Source organism: Asparagus officinalis, chromosome 7 (assembly GCF_001876935.1).
Source record: "Asparagus officinalis chromosome 7, Aspof.V1, whole genome shotgun sequence".
NCBI classification, from domain to species: Eukaryota; Viridiplantae; Streptophyta; class Magnoliopsida; order Asparagales; family Asparagaceae; genus Asparagus; species Asparagus officinalis.
Window position 1 is genome coordinate 66,902,027 of NC_033800.1, and position 27,425 is coordinate 66,929,451.

General features: G+C 40.4%; 1 protein-coding gene across 1 annotated transcript in view; it reads right to left on the reverse strand.

Moving 5' to 3' along the window:
* The window catches only part of LOC109847276 (nuclear factor 7, brain-like), a 75,529-nt gene extending 52,665 nt beyond the window's left edge, over nucleotides 1-22,864 (reverse strand). The window contains exon 1 of the mRNA XM_020416515.1: nucleotides 22,857-22,864. Coding sequence (XP_020272104.1) covers nucleotides 22,857-22,864 — 8 coding nt within the window. The remainder of the gene's footprint in view (nucleotides 1-22,856) is intronic.

Sequence of the window (27,425 nt, forward strand, 5' to 3'; positions counted from 1 at the left end):
AGCAGCAAACCCGAAACCCGAAACCCGAACTGGAAATTCAGTCTGACTAGGAACATTCTCTTCGGTATTGTGGCTATAACTTTCTCATACGACCTCTGAACAAGGTGATATAAGATTTGTTGGAAATCTCTTGAAGAGACCTACAACTTTGATTTTATACACTTTTCCAGATTCTTAATGAATCAGTGAGAGAAACATAAAAACTCTCAACTGGTCAAAATTCCCAGATTCTCACTCTTGGCATTTGTGCATGATTTGTGTATTTGTACTCACATATATATATATATACATTGAATTAATCTCAAATCAGTTCCTAGCATACTCAAACATCATAATATATTATTTATAAATGTATAACATATTTATTATTATTTATCATAAAGTATTCAAATTTTGGGGTTTTACATGTCTATTCTCTGATATATTTTTAAGGATAGAGCTAACAAACCTTAAAAATAAAAGAATAATTGTACTATATAATGTTTAAATCCTAAAATAGTAATGTCCAAGTCTATAGATTTCATAAAACATATTTTTTGGACCTGCACATCATAATGAACAGTTTGGATTTCAAATTTTAATAGACTTGAGATCACACACTATAGAATTTGATGTCAGCCGCTAAATGCATAGGATAATCAATCAAAGCATTCATGAATTATGTTGATTGCAACCAATAGAGCAATTCAATTCGGATGTTCAATAATATCAAAGCATTCATGAATTATGTTGATTGCAACCAATAGAGCAATTCAATTCGGATGTTCAATAATACAACAGTTTGGGTTAATAAGCTTAAAACTCTATGTTCAAATAAATATTCAATAGGATATTATCAACATATATTAAACTTCAATGTCATAAGCCATAGAATACTGAAGGGCTAGGAAAATTACAAATTTTAATATATTGAAAGGCCATAATTTTTTAATATATTTAACTTTGGATCTTTTAACTAAAAGGCCACAATTTTTCAAGGTTGTTTCTTTACTATCTTTTTACTTTTAGATGAATAATAGAAAATTCATTTGTGAAAATTCATTTGTGTTTATTTTAAGTCAAATAATTTACATTGTCTTTGATATAATCATCAAATTTTAATATAATAATCATGAATAGGTTTATTTAATGATAGGAGTAATGATAAGGTTCTATTATTATATTTTTTAACATACAAATTAACTTCAAAAAAGTTCATTAGGTTGTTCATATGTTGGCTATATTGTTTACATTTAATAAATTTATACAAAATCTTTCTCTAAATAAAATTATAATTTAAAATAATATTAAAAAAATTTACCATGTGTATTGCACGTGCAATCCAACTAGTATATATATACATATATGTTTTGGTTTGATAGTTTTCAAGTTCTAATATGAAACAATTGAATATAATTAGAATACATATTTTTGTTTCATACTTACATGCATATATATGATTTCATCAATATCAATTTTATTTAGTTCAATGAAATCATATTTACTTTTGAAATGTTTGCAAAATATGCAATTTTATGAAAATATTGTTTTCTTAGTTTATGGACTTAATAACAATCATATACATCTTTTACTAAGTCTATAAAATCATTTGTAATGTTTCAAAACATGGTTAAGCTAAAATATCAAAGCTCATGTGTTTACATTTTTATGTTTTGGATTATTTTACAAAATGATGATGTTTCTTATTTGGGAGGTCCTTTTTGAAAATCAGTATTTGTAGCATGTGTATTATCATGTCTATAATCATTATCCAAAGTTTTACATTTTTTAGAATTTATTTGCTATTATTAAAAGCACTTTCAAAAACAGATTTCAGCATGAACAGTGCATGTGCACGTTTATAAGTCGACTTATCAGGGTTAACAAGTCGACTTATGAAATGCTTTGAAATGTGCAAAATCTTTCTGCCAAGTCGACTTATACGAACTGTTAAGTCGACTTAGACCAAGTTGACTTATGAACTTTACAAGTCGACTTATGAGTTGTTTTCTGTGTGTTTAATTTCATCCGCAAGTCAACTTATGTGAACTTTCAAGTCGACTTACTATAAGTCGAATGCAAGTTGACTTGTACTAAGTCGAATGCAAGTCGATTTATAAATCCGACCGTTGCACAGTAACGGCTATTTCCAGATTCTGTTTTTATTTGGGTTTTTGGTCATTTCCTTGGGGTTTTGGCTGATGTCTTGGGTTGTTATAAATACCCCATTGCATTTACCTCTCCCACCCAATAATGAGAGTGTTTTAAACAAGTTTTAAAAAAAAATAAACAAGGATTTATGTTTGGTTTAAGTTTGTTTTAAAAGCTTTTAAGCAATTGAGAGTTTAATTTTATGAAATCAATTTCACAAGAGCTAGAAGAGATCATCACTTGGTGTTTGAGCTTCAAATCATCTCTCTCTCACTCTTATCATTTATTGGAGAAGTTTTCTAAACTCAATCTAGCTTTACTTTTATATTGTTTGATTATCATTCTATTAAGCTAGTATTTATATTTGAGTTTAGTTGATTTAATTTCACTCATTGTTTACACACACCCACTTGACCTTATTGTATTTACATTCATAGTATAATTTGGGTTGTGGGTTTGTGACATTGAGAGTGAGCTTAATTGTGTTCTTATCTATTATAGAGAACAAATCATTTGTTGTTTTGTGAGCCTATTTGTGAGATTCACTTTGTAATATACTTGTACACCGAGAGAAGTTTGTGGTGTGAGTCGGGGATCTTCCCAAGAGGAGTGGGGTAGGTAACATACTTAGAGAGAGGTTGTAATTCCTAACACTTGAAGAAGACACGTCCGTGACCAACACTTGAGAGGGTGTAGAGTGCGATTACAAGAGTGTTGATTGTAAAGTTTTCGGTTAACTAGAAAATCGAGTGTGAGGTGTAAACGTTATTCGGGTGAAAGAAGAAAACCCGGTTGTGATAGTGGGTTTCTCCCCGGGAGTGGGGAGCAGAGACGTAGGACAGAAGGTCCGAACTTCGCGATCATATTATGTGTTTGCATTGTTTATATTACCCTATTATAATTGTATCTTTAGTTTAGATTGTTTACCCTTGTGTTAATTTATATATCCTTGTATATATTTCATCATATACCTCTTTGCTAGGATATATCTCTTTGCCCTTGTGTTAATTTATATATCCTTGTATATATTTCATCATATACCTCTTTGCTAGGATATATCTCTTTGTTCATATTGTATATTCTTGCTCATATCTTTGCTAGGATATATCTCTTTGTTCATATTGTATATTCTTGCTCATAACATATTGTATATATATCTTACAAGAATAATTTATTAATAAGTTTTAATTGGCATACAATCGGATTAGATTAGCATAAGACCCTAATCACCCCCCTCTAGGGTCTAACACTTGTCACTAAGGTAAATAAGTTATTTTGTGAGCTATCTTCTAAATAAATAAAGTTTAAAACTCAATGCACTACTTTGTTGCCGAAAATGAACAATTAAAGTTTAAAATAGTAATTTGAAAAAGGCTGTGAAGAATTTTTCATTGGGCTCAAAAGGTCTTAACATGGTCCTATCCAATCAATGATTTATAAAAAGCCAAAATTAAACTTGGTTATTCATATTCTAGAAAATATAAAAAGTTCCAATCTTCTTTTGTAAAGGGTAATAGTTTTGGTTGTTTTGATTTTATTCTCAATGGAACTTATCATTCTATATGCTCATTATATGAAAAATTTTGACATGTTTCTATAAGCTGCTGTGTGAGATATAAATCAAAACAGTCAAATAGATTTGGATACCAAAAGGTCTTATTGCTAACTAACGTAGACTTATGTGAAAACTTAGGCCACACTTGTCTATTTTTCTTTAGGTTTGCAGGTCGATCGACGATTGAGGAAACACAAGGTAATTGCTTACAAGTTCATATTATCAAAATCCAATCCTTAGTTTGCATGGATATGAGAAGATACAAATTTGATATATATCTTATATTATCTTCTCATAATGGTAAGTGTTAGTTATATTTTATAACCCTCTTATATTATCTTCTCATAATGGTAAGTGTTAGTTATATTTTATAACCCTTACTTGTTATTTATATTCAGATGATGCATGAGATACACTAACAAGTACTAACTTTTATTTGATTTCACTGCATATCTGTTTAGTTAGTACTTCTATGTATGCTCCCCTGATCTGTTGTATGTACATATTTATTTTGTTTTGCTTGATTTTTGGTTTTTTATTTGATTTTTCTTGATTTTTGGTCATTTTATATATTGAAAATAAAATAAAAATTTATCTTTCTTTCCTTTTGTTTTCTTATGAAAAATCAAAAACAAAATAAAAATTTCTTTTTCTTTATTTTTAATTCTTTTAAAAAAATATAAAAAACTTGAACATGCCTATGAATATGCATTTACATGAAATATTCATATATGGTCTTCTGTTGGTATATATGCATGAGTTTATCATATTAGTTCACATATTTTTCACATCTATTTATATTATATGTGCACACATAATTATACATGTTTAATTGAAAGACATGATGGTTCACAATATGTTTCATATTACTTTTCACACCTTAGTATTATCTTATCATGTTTAGTATTGTAAAAGTAAGAATAAACATTTTTATATGTTGTACATGAAGTGTTTTAGATATATCAAATAGTTTTGAGCTCAACCTATACTTGAATACAATGCCAAAATTTTCTATACATGTAGAAAGTACATATGTGTTATAAAATATTAAGCAAAAAGACTGTATACATGAAAAACATTATCAAAGATCCACACTCTATAAATCCACGGTAAAATTTGAGTATATTTGCTAAAAGATAGTCAAAGACCCATACTCGTGGATATGATTATGTAAAATCTCAAGGGTTTCCATCCCACTCCTATGCTAAATATTTTCAATATTTAAAGATGATGTAGGTCGCCTTCCAAACACTATCATTGTTCTTCTTAAAAATTTCTATATTGTTGAGGTGACAGATCGAGATTTTGGACCTTTTCTAAATGTTGAGATAATTTAACTTGTGGAACAAAAGAAGAAGATCAAATAGATAAGATATATCTGAATTTATTTTATGAACTAATATAATTACTTTAATTTACTTTAATTGTTGTTTTTACATATTTTTATTGATATCTTTATAGTTTGTATGTGAAATTTAATATGACTTATCATCGTGATTTACTTTTTTTGATATTATATATGTATCTCTCATGCAATTTCCTATAAACCATATGTATTTCTCTTTCTTTTACCTTTGGATAACTTGTATTAAAATTTTCAAGTATATTGCATATCCTAGGTGTATTTCTTTTACTAACAAAAAAAAAGGGGGAGAAAAGGGTGAAATTTGAAAATTTTCATGAGTTTCATGATTTTCTAATGATGGATTTGCAATTTTTTTATTATGAGTTTCTTGTTTCAGGGGGAGTTTGCTTACTTTCTGTAAAACCCCAAAATTTTATAATGAATCTGTGTGAATAAATAGTAATAAACCTTTCTTTTGGTGATGAATAACCATATATATATAATATATATATGTTTATCAATGTTTGGGGACCCAGCAGGTGTTTACAAGTGAGAGATATCGAGTGGTATTTGGCTAGCAGGTGAAATGCCTACAGAAGGCATTTTTGTGCTGAGCGGTCGACCGACGCGGTCGACCGTGGCGGTCGACCAGTGCGGTCGACCGACCAGCGTACAGAGAGTTTCAGGCTTCGCTTTCTTTTACGGTTCTGTTTCGGGTCTTTTGGGTTTCGGGTCGGGTTTGTAAGTGGGTATATATGCTACTGTTCACGAGAGAGCCTCTTTGGGTTCTGAAATCAAAACCCTAGCCCCCTTTCTCTTCCCTGAAACCCTAATCCTCTCTTTTGGTGATCTGGGAACAGTTTAGAGGATTGTCAGCAGATCTGTGGGATTTCAGCGAAGAGGATCAACCTCCTGCAGATTTAGGGCTTTCGTCAACACCCAAAGGCGAGTAATTTCTCGCCCAAGCCCCACCCTTTAATTTTCATGGCAAGAACTGAGTTTTTATTGGTTTTTATGGAGCCAAATTTGTATTTTTGAATAGCTAATAGAGTATTATGGCATAAAATATGGATTTGGGACTTTATCTGTTTTAAAAACTCATCAACTTATTCTGTTAAAGAGATCTACATCTTAAAATTTCCTAAACAAGAGTTATATCATTTTTACAGTCATTAAGAACGTTTTTGGTTTGTTTCTTGTGGATTTAAAACAATGAAAAGGTAGTTTTCAGACTTTGGATTCGTTGTTTATCTTCGGCATTTTTCTTTGAATCATTAAAACCCTTGTTAGTTTAGAATAACAAATTTTTGTTTCAGGTTTCGAGCTGACAGAAACCCAGATTTGGGTTTCTGTCCGCTTGGCGGTCGACCGACACGGTCGACCGCTGAGCTCGTTTTGAGGCTTCGGTCAACCGCGACGTTATTTCGATCGACGACGACGTTATTTCGGTCGACCGCCAATTATTTTGGTCGACCGCGACGTTCTTCCGGTCGACCGCCAGTTGCATATCAGAGTGCGGTCGACCGGTGCGGTCGACCGCCGTGTTATCTGTTTGTACATATCCTGTTTGTGTATTTTGAATATTTCACTCATGTTTGAGAGTTTGACTGGACTATCTGACATTTGTATTTAGTCTTACTATGTACCCAGGCACGATAGATGACCTGAGGGTATCAATTATGGATATATTCACTGATTTGACTGTGAATTGATATAGGTAGATCTCACTATGTATCCTAGTGATATTTTCACCAGTTCATAGTCCTCGTGTTGGACTATAATCCATAGAAGTCCTCGTGTTGGACTATAAATTCATTCCAGTCCTCGTGTTGGACATTTGCCACTTAATCTATGAGTTTGGAAAACTACGACATAAATAGTTCCTGATTTGGACATAGTTCTTAACCCTGCATATGACTTCTTCACAGAAGTTCACGACATGATGTTGACATGACACTTATGCAAGTAATAATATGACATTCATGTTAGCTATGGTATGACACTGTAATTTGTTCTGAGATTAGCTGTATTTCTTGATTTATTGTTTCTGTACTAGAACATCGGGTTTGGTGTTTAGAGATTTACAATTTGAGATACAAGGTATATACATGAGGGTTTCCTTGTTTGGATTATTTCGCTCGACGTACCTATGCTCGTGTTGTAAATTTCTAAATACTAAAACCCTCTTTAGTAGGATCAATGGTTTTAGATCTATTATATATATATTATCTGTATTTTCTTGTACGACGAGCCCTTTTCCCTTGGGGTTAGTTGTGATGTTACTCGCTAGCGCTTTGACGCTCGTTGTCCCTCCCCCTTTCAGGTCACGAGCCAGGAGCACGGAGAGCCGCAGGTTGATAGCGGACCACATTAGTGTTCAGCTTTACTTTCTAGTTATGTATTATTTTCTTTGGGCTCCACTGTAGTGAGGTTAGACATTTGAGGGTATTATTCTAGAAGTTGTAAAGGCTGTGAGCCATATCTCCTTATCGTCAGATATTTGTATTTGAGACTTGTTGAGCATTTCAGTTTATCTACTCAGATCTTGACTATGTATTTCTGTGTTGTTGGATGATGAGATGTTTATGTGACTATTATCATTTCATCAGTATTCCTTGTATTATCTCTTACCTGTTTTGTGCCTACACTAGTTGTTGATTCTACTAGATAGATGTTAATTGTGATGGTGAAACATGTTATTGCACGGTGTGGTGCATAGCAGGTTTAACATTCTTGGTTTCACCTTGGACTGCAGCCTTGTGTGAACCCAGGGGCGTCACAGTTGGTATCAGAGATCTAGTTCCAGTATCCTTAGGATCATCCTGTGTCGAGTCATGGAGCTAGGATAGAGTTTCCTAGGATTCATGTATAGAGTCCGTAAGGATTTCCTAGTATGAGTGAGGACGATATATACGTATATCTCAAAATTTGAGAATTTTTTTTTATGACAACTATTTTTTTTGTATAAGTTTAAAGTATTTGTGCAAATACTATATGTTGTGAAGATTGTATTGTGATACGCTATTTATAGAAGTCTATTTTTGGCTCATAAACTCTTATTTTTTTATGAGCAGAGAGATGGAAGGGCGTGGTAGACCTCGTACCAGGAGAGCTACCCAGGCAGCTCCTCAGTATTTGGTGGACATCATGGCTCCTCTCATTGCCCGGATGACAGCCATTGAGGAGTTGGTGACTACTCATATAACACCACGGACATCTTCACCACCGGTAGCTCAGCAGCCGAGGATACCTGCTGTTCCTGTCAGAGAGAGACCTCCAGAGGTCGCGCCTGCAGCCATTCCTCTAGCAGTCCCAGATAGGACCACAGAGCAGGAGGCTTGGCTCCGTATAGTGGAGAGGTATCAGAAGATGAGGGCACTAGAGTTCCAGTGGTCACCAGACCCTCTTGCAGCCCATAAGTGGAAGGAGGATGTGAGCAACATTCTCGATATACTCAGTGTAGATTCAGTCCAGAAGCAGAGACTGGCATCCTACAGCCTGGAGATCCTACAGTCTGAAGGGAGATGCCGGGAGGTGGTACCGACTCCAGTTCACTCCAGAGCAGAGGCTGACCCTCACATGGGAGGACTTCATGTACTTCTTCGATGGCCAGTATGTTTCTTCTGCAGCACGGACTGGGAAGGAGCTTGAGTTGTCCCGATTGACTTAGGGGGACATGTCAGTGGCTGATTTTGAGAGCCGGTTCATGGAGCTGTTACATTTCACAGGCATGTGGCAGACAGGAGAGCGTCAGGCTCAGATGTTCTTGGCTGGGCTTCGCCCTAATCTCCGACGGTATCTTGTGTCGAGGAGATTTTATTTAGTCAGGGAGGTAGCTGAGGCTGCCACTTCTCAGGAGATTGAGACCTCTATGTTCCAGAAAGACAAGGAAGGGAAGGCCAAGACCGGACAGAGTGGGGACAAGGGCAAGAACAAGAGAGGTTTTTCTGGACATCAGCAGCAGCATCAGGGCCCTTATAAAAGGGGACCCCAGCAGGAGCAGAGAGCACATCAGCAGCGTAAGTTCCAGGGATCCTGTTTTAACTGTCACAAGGTCGGACATAAGGCATCAGAGTGCCGCAGCACACCAGCAGGTGCCCAGCAAGGCAAAGGTCCGAACCAGCAGCAGCAGCAGTGCCAGCAAGGCAGAGGTCAGGGCCAGCAGAACAGGCTTGAGGCACCGCCAGCAGCTCAGAGGACTGAGGGACAGATTCGGGCAGTTCAGGATGTTTCCCAGGGACAGATTACCACAGGCAGGGTTTATGCGGTAGTTCCTCGTGATCATGGCGCCAGCGGAGCTGTGGTGGAGGGTACGTTCTTTGTGAACTCTCTTCCCGCCCGTATTCTTTTCGATTCGGGAGCTTCGCATTCATTCATCTCGCATGCATTTATGACTAGACTCCAGCTCGTAGCTCAGCCTCTAGACACCCCTCTATCTGTCTCCACCCCTTTAGGTGAGGTATCGCTTCTGGTGAGCGTTTGTAGGAGGTGTACCGTCAGTCTAGACGAGTCGGAGTTCATAGTGGATTTGATAGTGCTGCATATGTCCGAGTTCGATGTCATCCTTGGTATGGATTGGTTGTCTTCCTAACATATTAGTATTGACTGCTTTGCGAAGACAGTCAAGTTGCAAGCGTCTGACGGGTCCGAGGATGTCTTTCAGGACATACCTGGATTGCCTCCGGTGAGAGAGGTGGAGTTTTGTATCGAATTGCAGCCTGGCACAGCACCAATATCCCGCGCACCCTATCGTATGGCACCAGCTGAGATGAGAGAGCTTCAGACCCAGTTGGACGAGTTATTAGCCCAGGGTTTTATTCGCCGGAGTCATTCTCCGTGGGGCGCGCCGGTCCTCTTCGTGAAGAAGAAGGATGGTAGTATGAGATTATGCATAGATTATAGAGAGTTGAACAAGGTCACTATCCGGAATAGGTACCCACTACCTAGGATTGATGACTTGTTTGACCAGTTGCAGGGAGCGCAGTACTTTTCGAAGATTGATCTTCGTTCTGGCTATCATCAGTTGCGGGTTCGGGAGATGGATATTCCCAAGACCGCCTTTCTTACTCGATATGGTTCTTTCGAGTTCTTGGTCATGCCATTTGGGTTGACCAATGCACCCGCGGTATTCATGGACTTGATGAACCGGGTGTTCCGTCCCTTCTTAGATCAGTTTGTGATCGTTTTCATCGATGATATTCTCATTTACTCGAGGTCGGAGGCGGATCATGAGGAGCATCTACGGATAGCATTGAGGACTCTTCAGGAGCATCAGCTATATGCTAAATTCAGCAAGTGCGAGTTTTGGCTTTCAGAAGTTAGATTTCTTGGCCATGTCATCAGTCGAGAGGGTATAGCAGTGGACCCGACTAAGGTCACGGCAGTCCTTGATTAGGAGCCACCGAAGATGGTGACAGAGATTCATAGCTTTTTGGGCTTAGCTGGATATTATAGGAAGTTCATTCAGGACTTCTCGAAGATTTCGACGCCTATTACACACCTTACGAAGAAGGGTGTACAGTTCATATGGAGCATGGAGTGCCAGAAGGCCTTTGATATTCTGAAGACTAAGTTGACTACAGCGCCGGTGTTGACTATTCCGAGCAGCGATAGGACATTTGTTGTGTATACAGATACATCATTGGCAGGCTTAGGAGGCGTATTGATGCAGACTCAGAGGGTAGTGGCCTATATCTCACGGCAGTTGAGGGTGCATGAGCAGAACTACCCCACTCATGACTTGGAGTTAGCAGCAGTGGTGTTTGCACTGAAGTCATGGAGACACTACTTGTATGGAGTGCAGTTTGAGTTATTCACAGACCATCAAAGTCTGAAGTACCTTTTTTCCCAAAAGGAACTCAACCAGAGACAGAGGAGATGGATTGAGTTCATTAAGGACTACGAGTTCGCGATCCAGTATCATCCGGGGAAGGCGAACGTCGTAGCAGATGCATTAAGCAGGAAGCGTCGACATCAGATTTCAGCTTTGAGTTGTTCATTGCATCGGGATCTTATCACTCTTAGCCAATTTGATATTAGACCCGAGATTGGAGGAGACAGTGCATTTTTGGGAGCTGTGACAGTACAACCATCTTGGAGTGACAGAGTTGTCAGAGCTCAGTTGGAAGACTCTTGGATTCAAATACGTAAGGAGGAGATTTCCAAAGAGCCTAAGACTGATTGGACCATCGGAGCTGATGGAGGTCTACGGATGAAGGGTAGATTGGTTATACCAGCCAGCACAGAGCTGAAGAGGGAGTTATTTGATGAGGCACACCATACTCGGTACACAGTGCATCCAGGAACCACCAAGATGTACAAGGATTTGAAGAGACATTTCTGGTGGAGCGGTATGCGTAGAGAGATTGCAGACTATGTGGCTAGATGTTTTACCTGTCAGCAGGTGAAGGCAGAGCATCAGAGACCGGCAGGGACACTTCAGCCTTTACCCATCCCAGAGTGGAAGTGGGCAGACATTTCTATGGATTTTATTGTGGGGTTGCCGAAGTCGAAGAAGGGGAATGATTCTGTTTGGGTGATAGTAGACCGGTTGACGAAGTCAGCACATTTTATCCCAGTGAGGACTACTTATACAGCCGAGGCTTATGCGAGGATCTTCATTCGTGAGATAGTTCGACTTCACGGGGTTCCGGACATGATCGTATCGGATCGAGGATCGGTTTTCACTTCATATTTTTGGAGAAGCTTTCAGGACTCATTTGGCAGCAGGCTATCTTATAGCAGTGTATTCCACCCCCAGACGGATGGTCAGACGGAGAGGGTGAATCAGGTGTTGGAGGACATGTTGCGGGCATGTGTCATTGACTTCCAAGGCAGCTGGGAGGATCATATTCCACTGGTAGAGTTTGCTTATAACAATAGTTATCAAGCGACGATCGGTATGGCCCCGTATGAAGCATTATACGGGAGGCCCTGTAGATCGCCGATATGTTGGGCCGAGCCAGAGGACAGCTTGATGCTTGGGCCAGAGCTAGTGAGGCAGACTACCGAGAAAATAGCCTTGATCAGAGAGAGAATTCTAGCAGCTCAGAGTCGGTAGAAGAGCTATGCCGATAAGAGACGAAGACCCTTGGAGTTTCAGGTTGGAGACTCAGTCATGCTGAAGGTATCGCCTATGAAGGGCGTACAATGTTTCGGACGACGGGGGAAGCTTGCACCGAGATTCATTGGACCATTTCAGATTTTAGAGCGCATTGGAGCTGCGTCATACAGACTAGATCTTCCAGCATCGATGTCTAGTATACACAATGTATTTCATGTTTTTATGCTCAAGAAACACTTGCATGATGAGGAGCAGCATCGAGTATTGGATGCACCAGAGATTGAGCTTCAGGAGGATTTGACTACTGTCGAGATTCCGGTTCGTATTCTTGCCAAAGAGGACAAGAGACTCAGGAATAAGGTGATTCCCTTAGTGAAAGTTTAGTGGAACCGAGGAGGCATTGAGGAAATTTCTTGGGAGCGCGAAGAGGACGTGCGTCGCGACTACCCACACATGGTTGAGCAGGTGAATTAATTCTTATTATGTTATATATGTTGCTTTATGTTATATTTTTTGTCTATGTTTATATTTAACACTAAGATGGGAATATGCACGCTTAATTCTTAATCTATTGGAACACATGGTATATATATGGGGGGGTTCCTTGTTTGGATTTTTCGCCCGATGTACTAGTTCCAATAGATTAGGATTTAAACGAGAATATTGTCATTTTAAATCGTTAAGTGTAAATATCTCTATATGTTATCTAGTAGTTCATATTTTGATATTCGTATAATTTCCGAATTTCGAGGACGAATTTCTTTTAAGGGGGGGGGAGAATGTAAAACCCCGAAATTTTATAATGAATCTGTGTGAATAAATAGTAATAAACCTTTCTTTTGGTGATGAATAACCATATATATATAAGATATATATGTTTATCAATGTTTGGGGACCCAGCAGGTGTTTACAAGTGAGAGATATCGAGTGGTATTTGGCCAGCAGGTGAAATGCCTACATAAAGCATTTTTTGCTGAGCGGTCGACCGACGCGGTCGACCGTGGCGGTCGACCGGTGCGGTCGACCGACCAGCGTACAGAGAGTTCCAGGCTTCGTTTTCTTTTACAGTTTTGTTTCGGGTCTTTTGGGTTTCGGGTCGGGTTTGTAAGTGGGTATATATGCTACTGTTCACGAGAGAGCCTCTTTGGGTTCTGAAATCAAAACCCTAGCCCCCTTTCTCTTCCCTGAAACCCTAATCCTCTCTTTTGGTGATCTGGGAGCAGTTTAGAGGATTGTCAGCAGATCTGTGGGATTTCAGCGAAGAGGATCAACCTCCTGCAGATTTAGGGCTTTCGTCAACACCCAAAGGCGAGTAATTTCTCGCCCAACCCCCACCCCTTTCGTTTTCATGGCAAGAACTGAGTTTTTATTGGTTTTTATGGAGCCAAATTTGTATTTTTGAATAGCTAATAGAGTATTATGGCATAGAATATGGATTTGGGACTTTATCTATTTTAAAAACTCACCAACTTATTCTGTTAAAGAGATCTAGATCTAAAAATTTCCTAAACAAGAGTTATATCATTTTTACAGTCATTAAGAACGTTTTTGGTTTGTTTCTTGTGGATTTAAAACAATGAAAATGTTGTTTTCAGACTTTGGATTCGTTGTTTATCTTCAGCATTTTTCTTTGAATCATTAAAACCCTTGTTAGCGTAGAATAACAAAATTTTGTTTCAGGTTTCGAGCTGACAGAAACCCAGATTTGGGTTTCTGTCCGCTCGGCGGTCGACCGATGCGGTCGACCACTGAGCTCGTTTTGAGGCTTCGGTCGACCGCGACGTTATTTCGGTCGACCGCCAATTATTTCGGTCGACCGCGACGTTCTTCCGGTCGACCGCCAGATGCGTGTCAGCGTGCGGTCGACCGGTACGGTCGACCGCCACACTGTCTGATGTGATTTTCCTATTCTGGGTATTTTTTTGAGTGTTTTACCCATGTTTGAGAGTTTGGCTGGACTATCTGACGTTGGTATTTAGTCTTACTATGTACCCAGGCACGATAGATGACCTGAGGGTACCAATTATGGATATATACACTGATTTGACTGTGAATTGATATAGGTAGATCTCACTATGTATCCCAGTGATATTTTCACCAGTTCACAATCCTCGTGTTGGACTATAATCCATAGAAGTCCTCGTGTTGGACTATAATCCATAGAAGTCCTCGTGTTGGACTATAGATTCATTCAAGTCCTCGTGTTGGACATTTGCGACTTAATCTATGAGTTTGGAAAACTACGACATAAATAGTTCCTGATTTGGACATAGTTCTTAACCCTGCATATGACTTCTTCACAGAAGTTCACGACATGATGTTGACATGACACTTATGCAAGTAATAATATGACATTCATGTTAGCTATGGTATGACACTGTAATTTGTTCTGAGATTAGCTGTATTTATTGATTTATTGTTTCTGTACTAGAACCTCGGGTTTGGTGTTTAGAGATTTACAATTTGAGATACAAGGTATATACATGAGGGTTTCCTTGTTTGGATTATTTCGCTCGACGTACCTATGCTCGTGTTGTAAATTTCTAAATACTAAAACCCTCTTTAGTAGGATCAATGATTTTAGATCTATTATATATATATTATCTGTATTTTCTTGTACGACGAGCCATTTTCCCTTGGGGTTGGTTGTGATGTTACTCATATATATATTATCTGTATTTTCTTGTACGACGAGCCATTTTCCCTTGGGGTTGGTTGTGATGTTACTCGATAGTGCTTTGACGCTCGTTGTCCCTCCCCCTTTCAGGTCACGAGCCAGGAGCACGGAGAGCCGCAGGTTGATAGCAGACCACATTAGTGTTCAGCTTTACTTTCTAGTTATGTATTATTTTCTTTGGGCTCCACTGTAGTGAGGTTAGACATTTGAGGGTATTATTCTAGAAGTTGTAAAGGCTGTGAGCCTTATCTCCTTATCGTCAGATATTTTTATTTAAGACTTGTTGAGTATTTCACTTTATCTACTCAGATCTTGACTATGTATTTCTGTGTTGTTGGATGATGAGATGTTTATGTGACTATTATCATTTCATCAGTATTCCTTGTATTATCTCTTACCTGTTTTGTGCCTACACCAGTTGTTGATTCTACTAGATAGATGTTAATTGTGATGGTGAAACATGTTATTACACGGTGTGGTGCATAGCAGGTTTGATATTCTTGGTTTCACCTTAGACTGCAGCCTTGTGTGAACCCAGGGGCGTCACACTTTCAAGGAGAGTTTCTGGATACTTGTATATTTTCATGTATGCATATTTGTGCATATCATATATTTTTTTGCATAACGTATGTTATGTGTACCGAATATATATCTCACTATGTTTTACATTCTTTCGAGTTTTGTTATTATCAAAAGGGGGAGATTGTTAGAACATTGTTCGTGCAGAACATTTTTGATGCAATATCTCTTGTTTGATTAATAACAAACTCTCATTTACTACTAATGTGTTTGTGAGATGATACATTTCAAGTATAAATAGATACGAAAAACTTGCGGTTCAAAATGATGGAGAAGTCAACACAGATGTTGATTTTAGCCTTTAAACCATCAGTGGTCAAAAGGCACCATCAATGGTCAAACAAGTTATCGATGGACTATAGGAAAGAATCGTAGAAAATAAAAACAAAAAATCGGACCATCGATGATCTACAGTTGATCATTAATAATCGCAAGGACCATGGATGAACTGCAGTCAACAATCAAAAAAAATCTAGAAACTAAAATTTGCATAATCGATGGACTACAGTCAACCATCGATGATCATCAATGGACCATCGGTGATCGTGACCCACCATCGATGGTTATGATGCATGATGGTAGATTTTCAGATTTATTCTCAACCGTTTGTTGATTGATTTGATCTCCTATTGGAACTCTAATTGGAGTATTTAATTCCTATTCTATCAAGGCCTATGTAAGAAGAGTTAGAGATCACATTTGAAAGAAGAATCTTTTTCTAGGGTTTGAAAGAGAGAGTTGATCTAATCCCCTGAGCCTTGTTCAACTTCTTCTTAGTGCGCTTTTCATCGAGTTTGATTAAGAGAAGAGTGCCCTACGCCCACAATGTTGCACCGCTTCCTCACGAATATTCATCTACATTTATTTGGAGAATAGTTTGAGAAAGGGCTTTAAGATTATCCTCAACCGTTTGTTGATTGATTTGATCTCCTATTGGAACTCTAATTGGAGTATTTAATTCCTATTCTATCAAGGCCTATGTAAGAAGAGTTAGAGATCACATTTGAAAGAAGAATCTTTTTCTAGGGTTTGAAAGAGAGAGTTGATCTAATCCCCTGAGCCTTGTTCAACTTCTTCTTAGTGCGCTTTTCATCGAGTTTGATTGAGAGAAGAGTGCCCTACGCCCACAATGTTGCACCACTTCCTCACGAATATTCATCTACATTGATTTGGAGAATAGTTTGAGAAAGGGCTTTAAGATTATCCTTTGTTCTTTATTTATTTTGGGTTGATTGTATTTCAAACTTATAAGTTTAACGGCATACTCGAGGCAGGGCAATTAAGGGTTGGCGTACTCATGCCAGGTTAATTGAGGGTTTGGCTAGCTAAGGCTAGGTTTTTTTCTGACTAGCTAGATTTCTTTTGGTCATTGTGAAGAGTTAAGTTAGACGACTGGTTTTTGGTAGATTCCAGGGCGTGGTCTTTGACGCCTACCAAATTAGGTTGTGATTTAGGTGAACTCTGGTCATAGTGAAGAAGGACCTTCGCGAGAAGAAAAAGTGGACGTATGATTTTGATCTGAACCACTATACAAATCTCGTGTATTCCTGTGTTGGTTTGCTTTTTATTTTTTGTATATTTTATTTTCGCTGCTTATTTTGAGTTTGCCGAAAAACTATAGGCAATCGTATTCCCTCCAACGTAAGCTAATCCACTTATGGAAATTTCAGACAGCAGACAAAAAAAAAAAACAAGAAGAATGTTTAGCGATATGCTTTATTTCAAATGCCTAGGAATAATAGATATCATTTTTAGAGCCTTTTCTCCTTCTGGCTACGTGTTTAAGCTTATATGCTGCATCCCAAAGAACGATAAATATCAGCTAAAATTTGCAATGTCTTAAATCAAGAGACCATCCTTGCTCTGTGGAGGCAAACTGAGCCCAAGCTCCAGGTTCGGGATCGCCTGAAATAAATTAAAATAAAAACACAGTTAACAGATGAATATTAATTTTATTTTGCAATCACACAGATAACAACCTAATATACATATGTACATGCGCACACTTGCACATACTCCTATGTGTTGGAAATAATAACTGTTTAGACAAAGATTAACACGAATTAAGTTTTAAATAGTTGATTATTAAATCAGATAATATCATATAAATATTATAACCCAGAAATGAAACTGAATCAAACGAAAATAAATAAAAGTTAGAAATACGGCCTGATGGTCGAGGCGTGCAATGCACTGTCCCAAGAATCTAATTGCCCCCTCTCGTACATGGCTACGTGGCAAAATGTCTCGGAGATACAACGGCCCTTGGTCAGACGACCTTTTTATCGTCGGCATGAGCTTCAAGAAGATTTTAAGAATTCTTCGTCACTTTCAGGGAACCAGCAAAGAACAGTAGCAAATTTTGAAAGAAATGGAACATAAAATAGAAGAGAACTGTTGTTTGTTTTTTCACATTATCTTAACCCTCGCAGATACACGGATTTATATAGGTTGTAAACTGCGACCATTAGCCCACAAATCCCGCTAGCCGTTTCAAAATATTAATCATGTTAATGCTAGCCGTTACAAAATATTAATCCGTAGTTTAATGCTAGCCGGTACAAAATATTAATCCGCAGTTTAATGCTAGACGTTACAAAACATTAATCACGTTTTTAATATGCATCATATTCATTTTGTTTTAATTATTCCAATTAGTGAAAAACAAAATATAGCAGGTTAAGAGCCCCTCAATCCGGAGCTGCATTCGTGTCCGCAGGCCGTGTGTGCACGCCACGCCACCCGACCCAAGCCCAAGCCGGCCCGGCCGGCGCGCGCGTGGCAGGCCGTGTGTGCACGCCACGCCACCCGACCCAAGCCCAAGCCGGCCCGGCCGGCGCGCGCGTGTGTGGTGTGGAGCATAATATTTATTTACTTCTAGGCATAGGAGAGAAGGGAAAGGCTTATAAACACTCTTCCCTCTTATTCCATTTTCTATGTGGGACTAAACTTTCTCACTACAATGTCAAGTTTTAAGTTACACTTATTATAACTCCAACAATCCCCCACATAACTTAAAACTTAAAATAATTCCGAAATAACAGTAAAATAAGAACTTAAAAACAAATAAATAAGATTGCCGGTTCCCTTATACTATGTAATAGGTGTAGGTACCTTTCGGTTTGAACCTTCACTTAGTGACAGTTGTATAGATCCGTGAGAGCTTGGTAGACTACGCCTTGAACCAGTCCTATTTATCAGATTTCTACAGAAAGCACACATAGTACAGTTTTGTAGAATTATAAGCGGGTTGCGCTATTATCAAACTTACGCAGGTATCTTTCATGTGTGTTACTAGGGAGTAGCCCTGATCCCATAGTCGCGGCCTCACAACTACACAAATATAGGTGAATCCTAATAAGGATGCGAGCAAGTAAGCATCCTGCCTCATGGGTCTTGGATTCATTAAGAGTTTAACTCAACCTTTCACTTGCTTTTTGTTCGCGGGAAAAATTGCTTTCTTCATTGATTCCATCGGTTACAAAGATCCGGTCTTTTTTAAGATCCGGTTACAACGAGATCAAAAAAGAAATAAAAATTACAACTTTTCTTGAACGAATCGCGAGCTCCTATTTTGCGGTCACTCGCTTTTGTGGGTTCTTCGCCTGCGCCGGGGTTAATCCGTGGACTACCGCGTGATCTAGATCCGGTCGGATCTACACAGTATAGCGGGTGTTATCTCATGAAGGAAATAACAGCCGGGGGGTACTATTTCACCAAGGAAATAGTAGCCTTCTCGGGATCAAAGGCCAAGCTTTGATCCGGAGGGTAACTGCGTAGATTTTAGATCTGATCGCTCTCGAACTCCTGCCTTATTTGACGTGGACGATCGCTGAGCACCGGATCTGAAAGAACAAGTCTTCAAAGTTCCAAAGCTTCAATCTTTTTAAGTTTTGAGCCTTCAATCCAGCAGAGCTTCGTCGTCAAAAATTCCAACCCTTCACAAATGAGCCCTCAAGTCCTATTTATAGGCACTCAGATCTATGCCTTGGCACAGATCTGGCCGGCCACCAATTGGTGGCTCCCCCCCCCCGCACCCTAGAGGTGTNCCACCTCTTGGTGGCTCGGTTTTGGCCGAGCCACCTAGAGGTGGCTCGGTTTTGGCCGAGTCCTCCAGGTATTGTGCCGTGTTGTCCGTTGTCCGGTTTTATGGTTTTTACTGTTGATCTGGACTCTGATTTGGTGTCCGGATCCCGATTTGGCAGTAAATCCGCCTTGGTGTTTGAGTTCGAATCCGTTCTATGGTTGGATGACTCGTTGACTCTCCGAACCGTTGGCTTGATTCCTCACGCGAATGGATGCATTCCGTTGCTCGCGTGCGATTTGTTAACCTCGTCGCCTCGTTAATCCGCTTCGTTGCATGTCACGTGGCTTTGGCGTTGTGGACTGACGCTCGTGTTTGGATATGTCGCCCGATGGTTCGTTGGTTTGTTGAATCACCGTGCTGAGCTGTGTTGAGGGACCTATGAGCAGTTTTATATGCCTACAGATACCCCCTCCAAAGTATTTCAGCCTCGTTCTTTTATAGAAGAGTCTGGAATACTTTGGATATGATTGTCCCAACCTTCAGTCGGTGTAACGGGACCTTGGAATGACTTCTGTTCTTGATTCCTTCAATCCTTCAGGCTATTCGGTGCTTTGTCGAATGTCTGTAAGGGTTCCGGTGCTGCATTTATTGTCTGACCATTGTCAGAATTTTGGACTTGAAGTCGATTCCTGATTTTCTGATCTTTAGCTCGTGTTTGTTGGTTCAACATAGAACTGACCCTCGATTGTTGGCGTTGAGTCTTTATTTACGACGCGTTATCCGGTGTAGTGTTGTTGAGTTATCCTTAAGAATATTTTTAAAAAAATATTCTCCAGAAACTTCTCAACCAAAAATAGGGAATAGTTTATATTCGTATACCTTATTGGAGTATTAAGAAGCAGTTTATACTCGTATACTTTTCGGAGTAGTTTCATGTCCGAATGAGCCGAACCGGCCTAATAATGACCCAAAAAAGGCAGTAATTAGGCTCAAAAAATCTTCCGACCCTTCCGAATGTGTGGGAGAGGAAAGAATAAACAAAGGACTGAACCATCGGTCGATTTGAAGTTGTTTTGATGCTCTTGAATTCTGGTTCAAGTCTGGTTCAAACTGGTTCAGGACTGGTTCAACCTGGTTCAAGGCTGGTTCAACCTGGTTCAGAACTGGTTCAGAACTGGTTCAAGACTGGTTCAGACTGGTTCATCCTGGTCTGGTCTGGTTCAGTCTGGTTTGGCCTGGTTCAGCCTCTTTTGAACTGATTTGGACTGGTCTGGTCTGGTTCAACCTGGTCCGGTCTGGTTCAGGGCTGGTTCACATTATAAAAGGGGTTCTTTTTCCTTTCTTTTCCTCCTCTCTAGGGCCGGCCACTATTCCTCCCCTTTTTTGGATTTTCTCTTCCCTCGTGCATCCTTTCTCCCTCAAATCCTCATATTTGTCTTAGATCTAGCCTTCCTTTGGATCTTAGACTAAAAAATCCCTCAAAAATCTCCATATAAAAAATTTCTCTCAGGCCCCTCGAGCACGTGGTTCGAGCCTCTTTTCAAGATTTGCTTTTTTGTCGGATCCCCGAGCTTTCTTTCAGGTATATCCTCCATAATTTTAACATATTTCATGCTTAATTCAATTTATGAACTTGTGGGATCGCATGTGAGGGTTAGGATTATGATTTGACGCCTCGAGCTCGTCTTTCAGGGGGGTAGAATTGCAATAAATAGGGAAATTTTTTTTTTCTGGATCTGATCCCCTAATTTATTTTGCAGATCATCATGTCGCGTGTCCCGAGAGGTCGCTCCCCTGCTGCATCGGCTGATGGCGTGCTTCCTTCGTATGCTGGTGAGCTATTTTTGGCATATTTGGAAATTTACAAATTAGTCCTCTTTTTCCTGGAAATTTGCAAATTAGTCCTTTTTTCCCACGTTGTTCTCCTTGGTGAGGCAATCGGGAAGAGCCTTGATTCTCCTTGGTGAGGATCGACGCTTTAAAGATAGGTTTTGCTTGGTCAAAACCATATCTCAAAATAAAGGGGGCGTTTTGACGCTGCATTGTGCCTTATAATGCAGGGATATATTGTCGATATACCCTATCTTATGAATGCACAATGTGGCCAAATCGTCTCACCCTTTATAAGGCAACGACTCTATCTTACCCATTTGTAAGATGAGTTCAATTTCCTTTTATAACTGGAATTAACAAACGTTTAATTGCTTGTTTTCAGTGGAGTATCCTTCCGGAGCATTTTCATCTCATGCGGTGAACGGACGTCGTGACGAGTATTATTCGACGTCTGATGATTTTTCACCCATTACACTTACTTCTCAGTTTGTTCCGGGCACGTCGACAGAGGTTGCCCAAGTGGTGAAGGAAGGTGGACATCGAGCTCTTCAACAGTTGATTACAGATGCGCCTTTCGTGAAGGATGTCAGTTCTGTTCAGTCTCTCAGGAAGACCGACTTTTTATTTGATGATTCTGTCAGAGATCCTGATGCAGTGTTCATTAATGCCGAGATGTGGCTTCATAAGAATAGCGGTGGTTTCATATATTTGCCGAAGATTTCTCGACACCGCTCGTTGACTGAGCTTAGGCGTCAGGCTGCTAAACGGGAGATGTCGTGGCGCTTGATGGAGGAGCATGAGAGCGTTCACTATGGCTATATCACTCATCAGGCAGCTCCTGGTTCGAGCAGGAATCACATCATTGGATTGCGTCCTGGAGTACTGGGACTAGATGCACCGCCACGTAACGAGTTTCTTGCCTCTGCCTCTACTTTGAGGAATTGCCTCGCTGACTTAGGACGGGAGGTGCTTGCGACGCGTCATAGATTTTATGGCTGGGTCCATTCTCTAGACAAGCTTTGGTGGACTTGCATGACGAAATACGTCTTAAGCCGATGGAGCGAGGAGTTGCACGCTTGTGGTCTATATGCAGCTATTCGTGCCTCCATGTATGGCTTGCCCGTCAGCGCGAAACATTTCTTCGCTTTGTGCGAGCTCTATAACCCGGATTCGAGCACTTTTCTGACTAGGCACGGGGAGTTGGGCTTGGCTCTCCATGAGATGCACAAAATTTTTGGTTTGCCCATGGGTCAGATGTTATATCAGGAGTACTTTCCTTCCAACCATGAATTGAGTCAGCTGAAGGACCGTACGCCCGACCGCTATGAGACTTTATAGGATCTCACATGTCACTATCATATTGCTTTGGCGCAGTCTAAGCCTTTAGCGAAGAGGACTAAATCAAATGTGAGCCTAAAGCAGTTCGCGTCTTATTTGTTCAGAAATCTAGAGAGCAATTCTGGCGAGGCTATTTGTGAGCTGGCACCACTCACTCCTTCAGGGGTTAATAATCTATTGAAGAAGATTGACGCTCATTCCTATACCATTAGCAGTCCTGAGAGTGGCTTTCCTGTAGGGACCAAGTTTAAATCATTCTTATGGCATGCGACCGCACCGATTCGGCCGATGACCCTTCTTGCCGGTTACCTTGCCATCTAGTTAAAGAAATGTGTGGTCCCGTATCAGTCTGGTGATGCTTTGCCATTGGAAGTGCTCTACCCAGCTGTTCAACTTGCCTACAAAAAGGAACTTTCGCTTCTTCCAGTGATGGTGGCTAACATTCATCGAGGGCTTCGATAGATTTCTAGTGCTTTTACACGGAAAGAAAGTGAATCACCGACTCAGATTCCTACCATTAAGGTGGAGCTTCCATATACTTATTTGATGGCTTGGTTCGTCCTTCATCGTTCTGATATGATGTCGGTACCGAACGCCACAGACCACTCTGTTCCCCTACTACAGTTGCTTAAGAATGGCAAGTGGGAGGGCCGAGGATTCCCTGACATCAGAAGGAAGCTACAGGTCCACAAGTGCTGGGCATTCTCCACTTGCTTTCCGCAGTTCTCCAGCCGATATGGCGAGTGTCTGATTAATGAGGAAAAGCCGAGGGAGTATCGAACTTATTTAGATATCGGCTGCTTTAATTGGCTAGTGAACATTAGGCCGGGCTATCTGACCTTCTGGGTGGGGAATCAGTATTTTATAGAGCCATATCTACCTTGCCGATTCGCCCGCCAGTTTGGTTATGATCAGCTTTATGTCGGGAATCCACGTCAGTAGCTTCGGACTCATGGAGGTTTGGTGGATGGTCTTCGTGCATGGTTGTGGACCGTGACGGGCTGCACTGGTGCTAAGTTTAGTCTCCTGAGTGCTGAGTGGCAGTTGAATCTCACCTTCTTAAGCTGCAGGTGGTTGTTAGCAGCTAATAAAACTGTCCCCGTGAAGCCGATTGAAGAACTAGTGGCCGAGGAAGCTTCTCAGGTTGATTCTCGTGTGATTCAGGACTGTGCCTGGTCACAGAGGGCGCGGGGCAAGACCTGCCGAATTGACGCAGAAGGAAATAAGGCCTTCAGTTCTGTTGGAGAGGCCTCAGGCGGAGATCCTGAAGACTACAAGGAAGATTTCAAGCGAGGTTAGTCACCTATCTTCTCCCTCTGCATTTCAGAATTGTTAGTCCTGACCACTATCTGATGTTTCAGGGACAGCGACTGACAGTGAAGAAGAATTCCGTCCTTTTACTCGGGCAAGACCTTCAACTGTTGCTCCAGCTGCTAGGCGGAAGAAACTAGTTCGCAAGCCGCGTGCAGATCCGCGAGCATCTGACATGGATTTGGCTAGTGACGATTCTGCTAGAGATGGAGGTAACATCTATTCTATAGACCATTCTCTTGATCGTTTAGAATTTCAGGCTCATGCTTTTCCATTCTATGCAGGAGAGCGCGAGGAAGGCGAGATGTGTCCCAATCCCATTCCTCATGATTTTGTATCTTCTGGTGAGCCTGACTCACCGTACCAGGTAGAGAAGCCTGTAGAAGCTATCGACGTTAGGGAGGCTATCAATGTAGGACCCGATTCAGCGAGTCCAGGTACATATACCATTGACAATATATCTTTTAGATGACACACGAAGAAGTTGAACGATCCAAAATTTGTGCATTCCCTAATCGTCTCTATGCTTCTTGCTCTTTTAGATAAATTGCAGAAGGCAAACATGGACTTTGGGAGTGAAGAGGCTGACGCACCCGTAGGAGGTAAGTCATTTCCTTGGTCATAGTATCTTCATTCTTCCTTCGCCGTGTTTATATTTTCTCGTGTCAGATTTCCCGACCGAAGATTTCGACGGGGAAGGTTTGCTTGTGGACACTCCTATGCTCCACTTCATGTATGACCAGATGTCTGAGGATATGTTTCTTGAGTCTACACTCCCTAAGAATCCCGAGGATGGTTCTTTTGAAGGTGCGTGCCTCTTCTTAAGTTAATTATAGGACTAGCTAATTTTTGACTAATGCAGATATAATGTAATGCATTTGGGCATTCTGTTTTGTGTTCGATAAGAGCTTTTGTCGAGACTAATCCTGTTGAGCCGGTTGTGAGACCAGCCACACCAGCCGATACATCCACAGCCGTTACACCTCCACTACCCCCAGCGACTCAAGGGGAAGGAGGTATAAATTAAGCAACTGAGAAATATCATTTATTTCCTCATTAAGGCTTTTGAGCAACTGAGAAATATCATTTATTTCCTCATTAAGGCTTTTGACGAATTTCTCCTTTTTGTGTAGGGCTTCCTTCTCAGCTTCATATCCTCGCGAATGAGTTGTTATCGGACAATGACCCTGAGAAGATCGTCATCTGCATAGAAGTCCGCTCTTTCTTCTCCTTTGTGAATGCTATGCTTGGCAAACTCTTCCACGGCGGACTTTCCCTTCACCAGTTTAAGCCCTTCCTTGATTCTAGGATAAATTCAATACCTTGATTCTAGGATAAATTCAATAAGGGATGCAGGATACCCGGATCTGGCGAAGGCTATAGTTGATGATATTGACTGCCTAGAGCGTGAGCTTCAGATGTTTCGCGAGCTCCGGGATGCAGGTGCCTCTTCATTCATTGCTGTCGGGTTGCATACTCGCTTACAGACATGGCGCGATACTCAGATTCTTGCTGAGCTCGAGATTCAGGTGCAGCGGGACCGGGTAGACCGAGTTGAGGCTAACCTTACTATTAGATCATCCTCACTCGACAAGCTTGATTCTTCCATTGCCTCTTGTGAGACCCAGATAGACCAGCTCCGAAGAGAACTCCGTGAGAAAGAGGAGACTTTGAGTATTCTTCAGATGACGAAGATACAGGATCAGTAAGCACACACTGCTTTATCTGATGAGATGAAGTCCTTGAAGCAGAAGCTGGTCGAGACAGAGGAGGTCGCTGTGAAGACTTTAGCCGTGACTGAAGAGTCCATCAGAGACGAGTTGCAAGATGAGCTTAGGCAAGCTTATGATGAGAAGCTGTCTAAGTTTAGTCAGCAGCTTTTTAGCCATGGGCTTGATGTATGATTTCATTTGCTGAATACTTTGACTTTTGATTCTCTTAGTGAAACTGGTTTTCATCTTTATCTTTATAATGATTCGTCATTCCGTTTGAAATGATTGACCATAATACTCATAGGATTTTTGGCAAACCCTCAGCCTTCAACGGGTTTGATAAGCCTTTACCGACTACCGTTTGAGTCGGGCTAGCATGCGGATTGTCTAAATCCGTTCCGCATGTAACGTTGTGCTAAGAGAATGAATTCTCTTAGACTTGGCGCTACGACTTCGAATACGTAGGCTTCGCCCTTGTTACGGGAATAGGCTACCCGGCTACGTGTATTAGATGCTGACTTATCCTTACTTAGGTTTCAGGATAGAATACCCCAGAATCAAACTCTGATGTCTTCTTCCACGGAGAAAGACTAAACCGGCGACGCGTGTTAGGCGTCGGCATATCCTTTCTTAGGATTCAGGATGAAATTCCCCATGCGTGTAAGACATGGATTTAGGTGTTATTAATAACAATCTGCCACAATGTTGAATATGTGAACGGGTGTTCTTTTTGAAAGGAAGAATTTTATATTCTATTTCCCGGTCTTCTTTTAGGGTGAAGGCGAACCCGAATACAAGGAAGGAAGAATTTTATATTCTATTCCTTGATTCTGGAAAGGAAGAATTTTATATTCTATTTCCAGCGAAGAAGAAACTAGAAGTGGGGTGTCCACTCCGAGAATCTGGAAGATCTAGATAAACTTACCTTTTATAGGCTTAGTTATCTAATCGGAAGATGAGTTTTTTCGTTTATCGAAATGAAATTTCAACTTCGGTTATGACCATGAGAAGGCTTAACCAAAGAGAAAAAGAAGGGAGTTCTTTCGTTTATCGAAAGGGGACTCTGAACTGAAAGTGGACATCTTGTTCATGAAAAGAGTCAAGAGGGCCTGAAAGACATTTTTGGTGGACTCACTGTCAATTGAAATTGATCAGTGAGGGATTTTGGTGGTGAAAATGATTTTGGGTTATCCTCTAGAATATTAAGTGTAATATTCTTCAAGGAACTTCCCGGTAAATGGGTTATCCTAAATGTACTAGGGATAGTACTTTTTCAGGAACTTCCCATTTATTGGCATTAATTGCCTGTCGCACTCTTGAATAATCAGGCGATATACGCCGTTTGAGTAGACTGTATCTATCACAAACGGTCCTTCCCATTTGGGTTCAAATTTACCTTTCTTCTTGGAGTTGAGAATTATCGGTCGGCGAGCAGCGATGACCAGATCTCCTTCATTGAAGCTTCCCTGTCGGACTCTTTTGTTAAAGGCCCTAGATATTCGGGCTTGATAAAACTCAATTTGTTGTTGAGCTTCCAAGCACTTTTCATCCAACCTTTCGAGTTCTTCGAGACGTTTTTGATGTTGTTCTTCTGTTGTCATCTCGGTTGCGAGGGCGATCCGAAGGGATGTGATTTGAATCTCCAATGGTAGCACAGCTTCACATCCGTATACCAACGAATATGGGGTGGCCCCTGTAGGTGTGCGTATGGTGGTGCGATAAGCTCAGAGTGCTTCACCGAGTTTATCGTCCCAGTCTCGTTTATTGGTCTTCACGAGCTTTGACAGGATTTTAATAATCATCATGTTAAACGTCTCAGCTAATCCATTTGCAGCGGGATAATAAGCTGTTGACG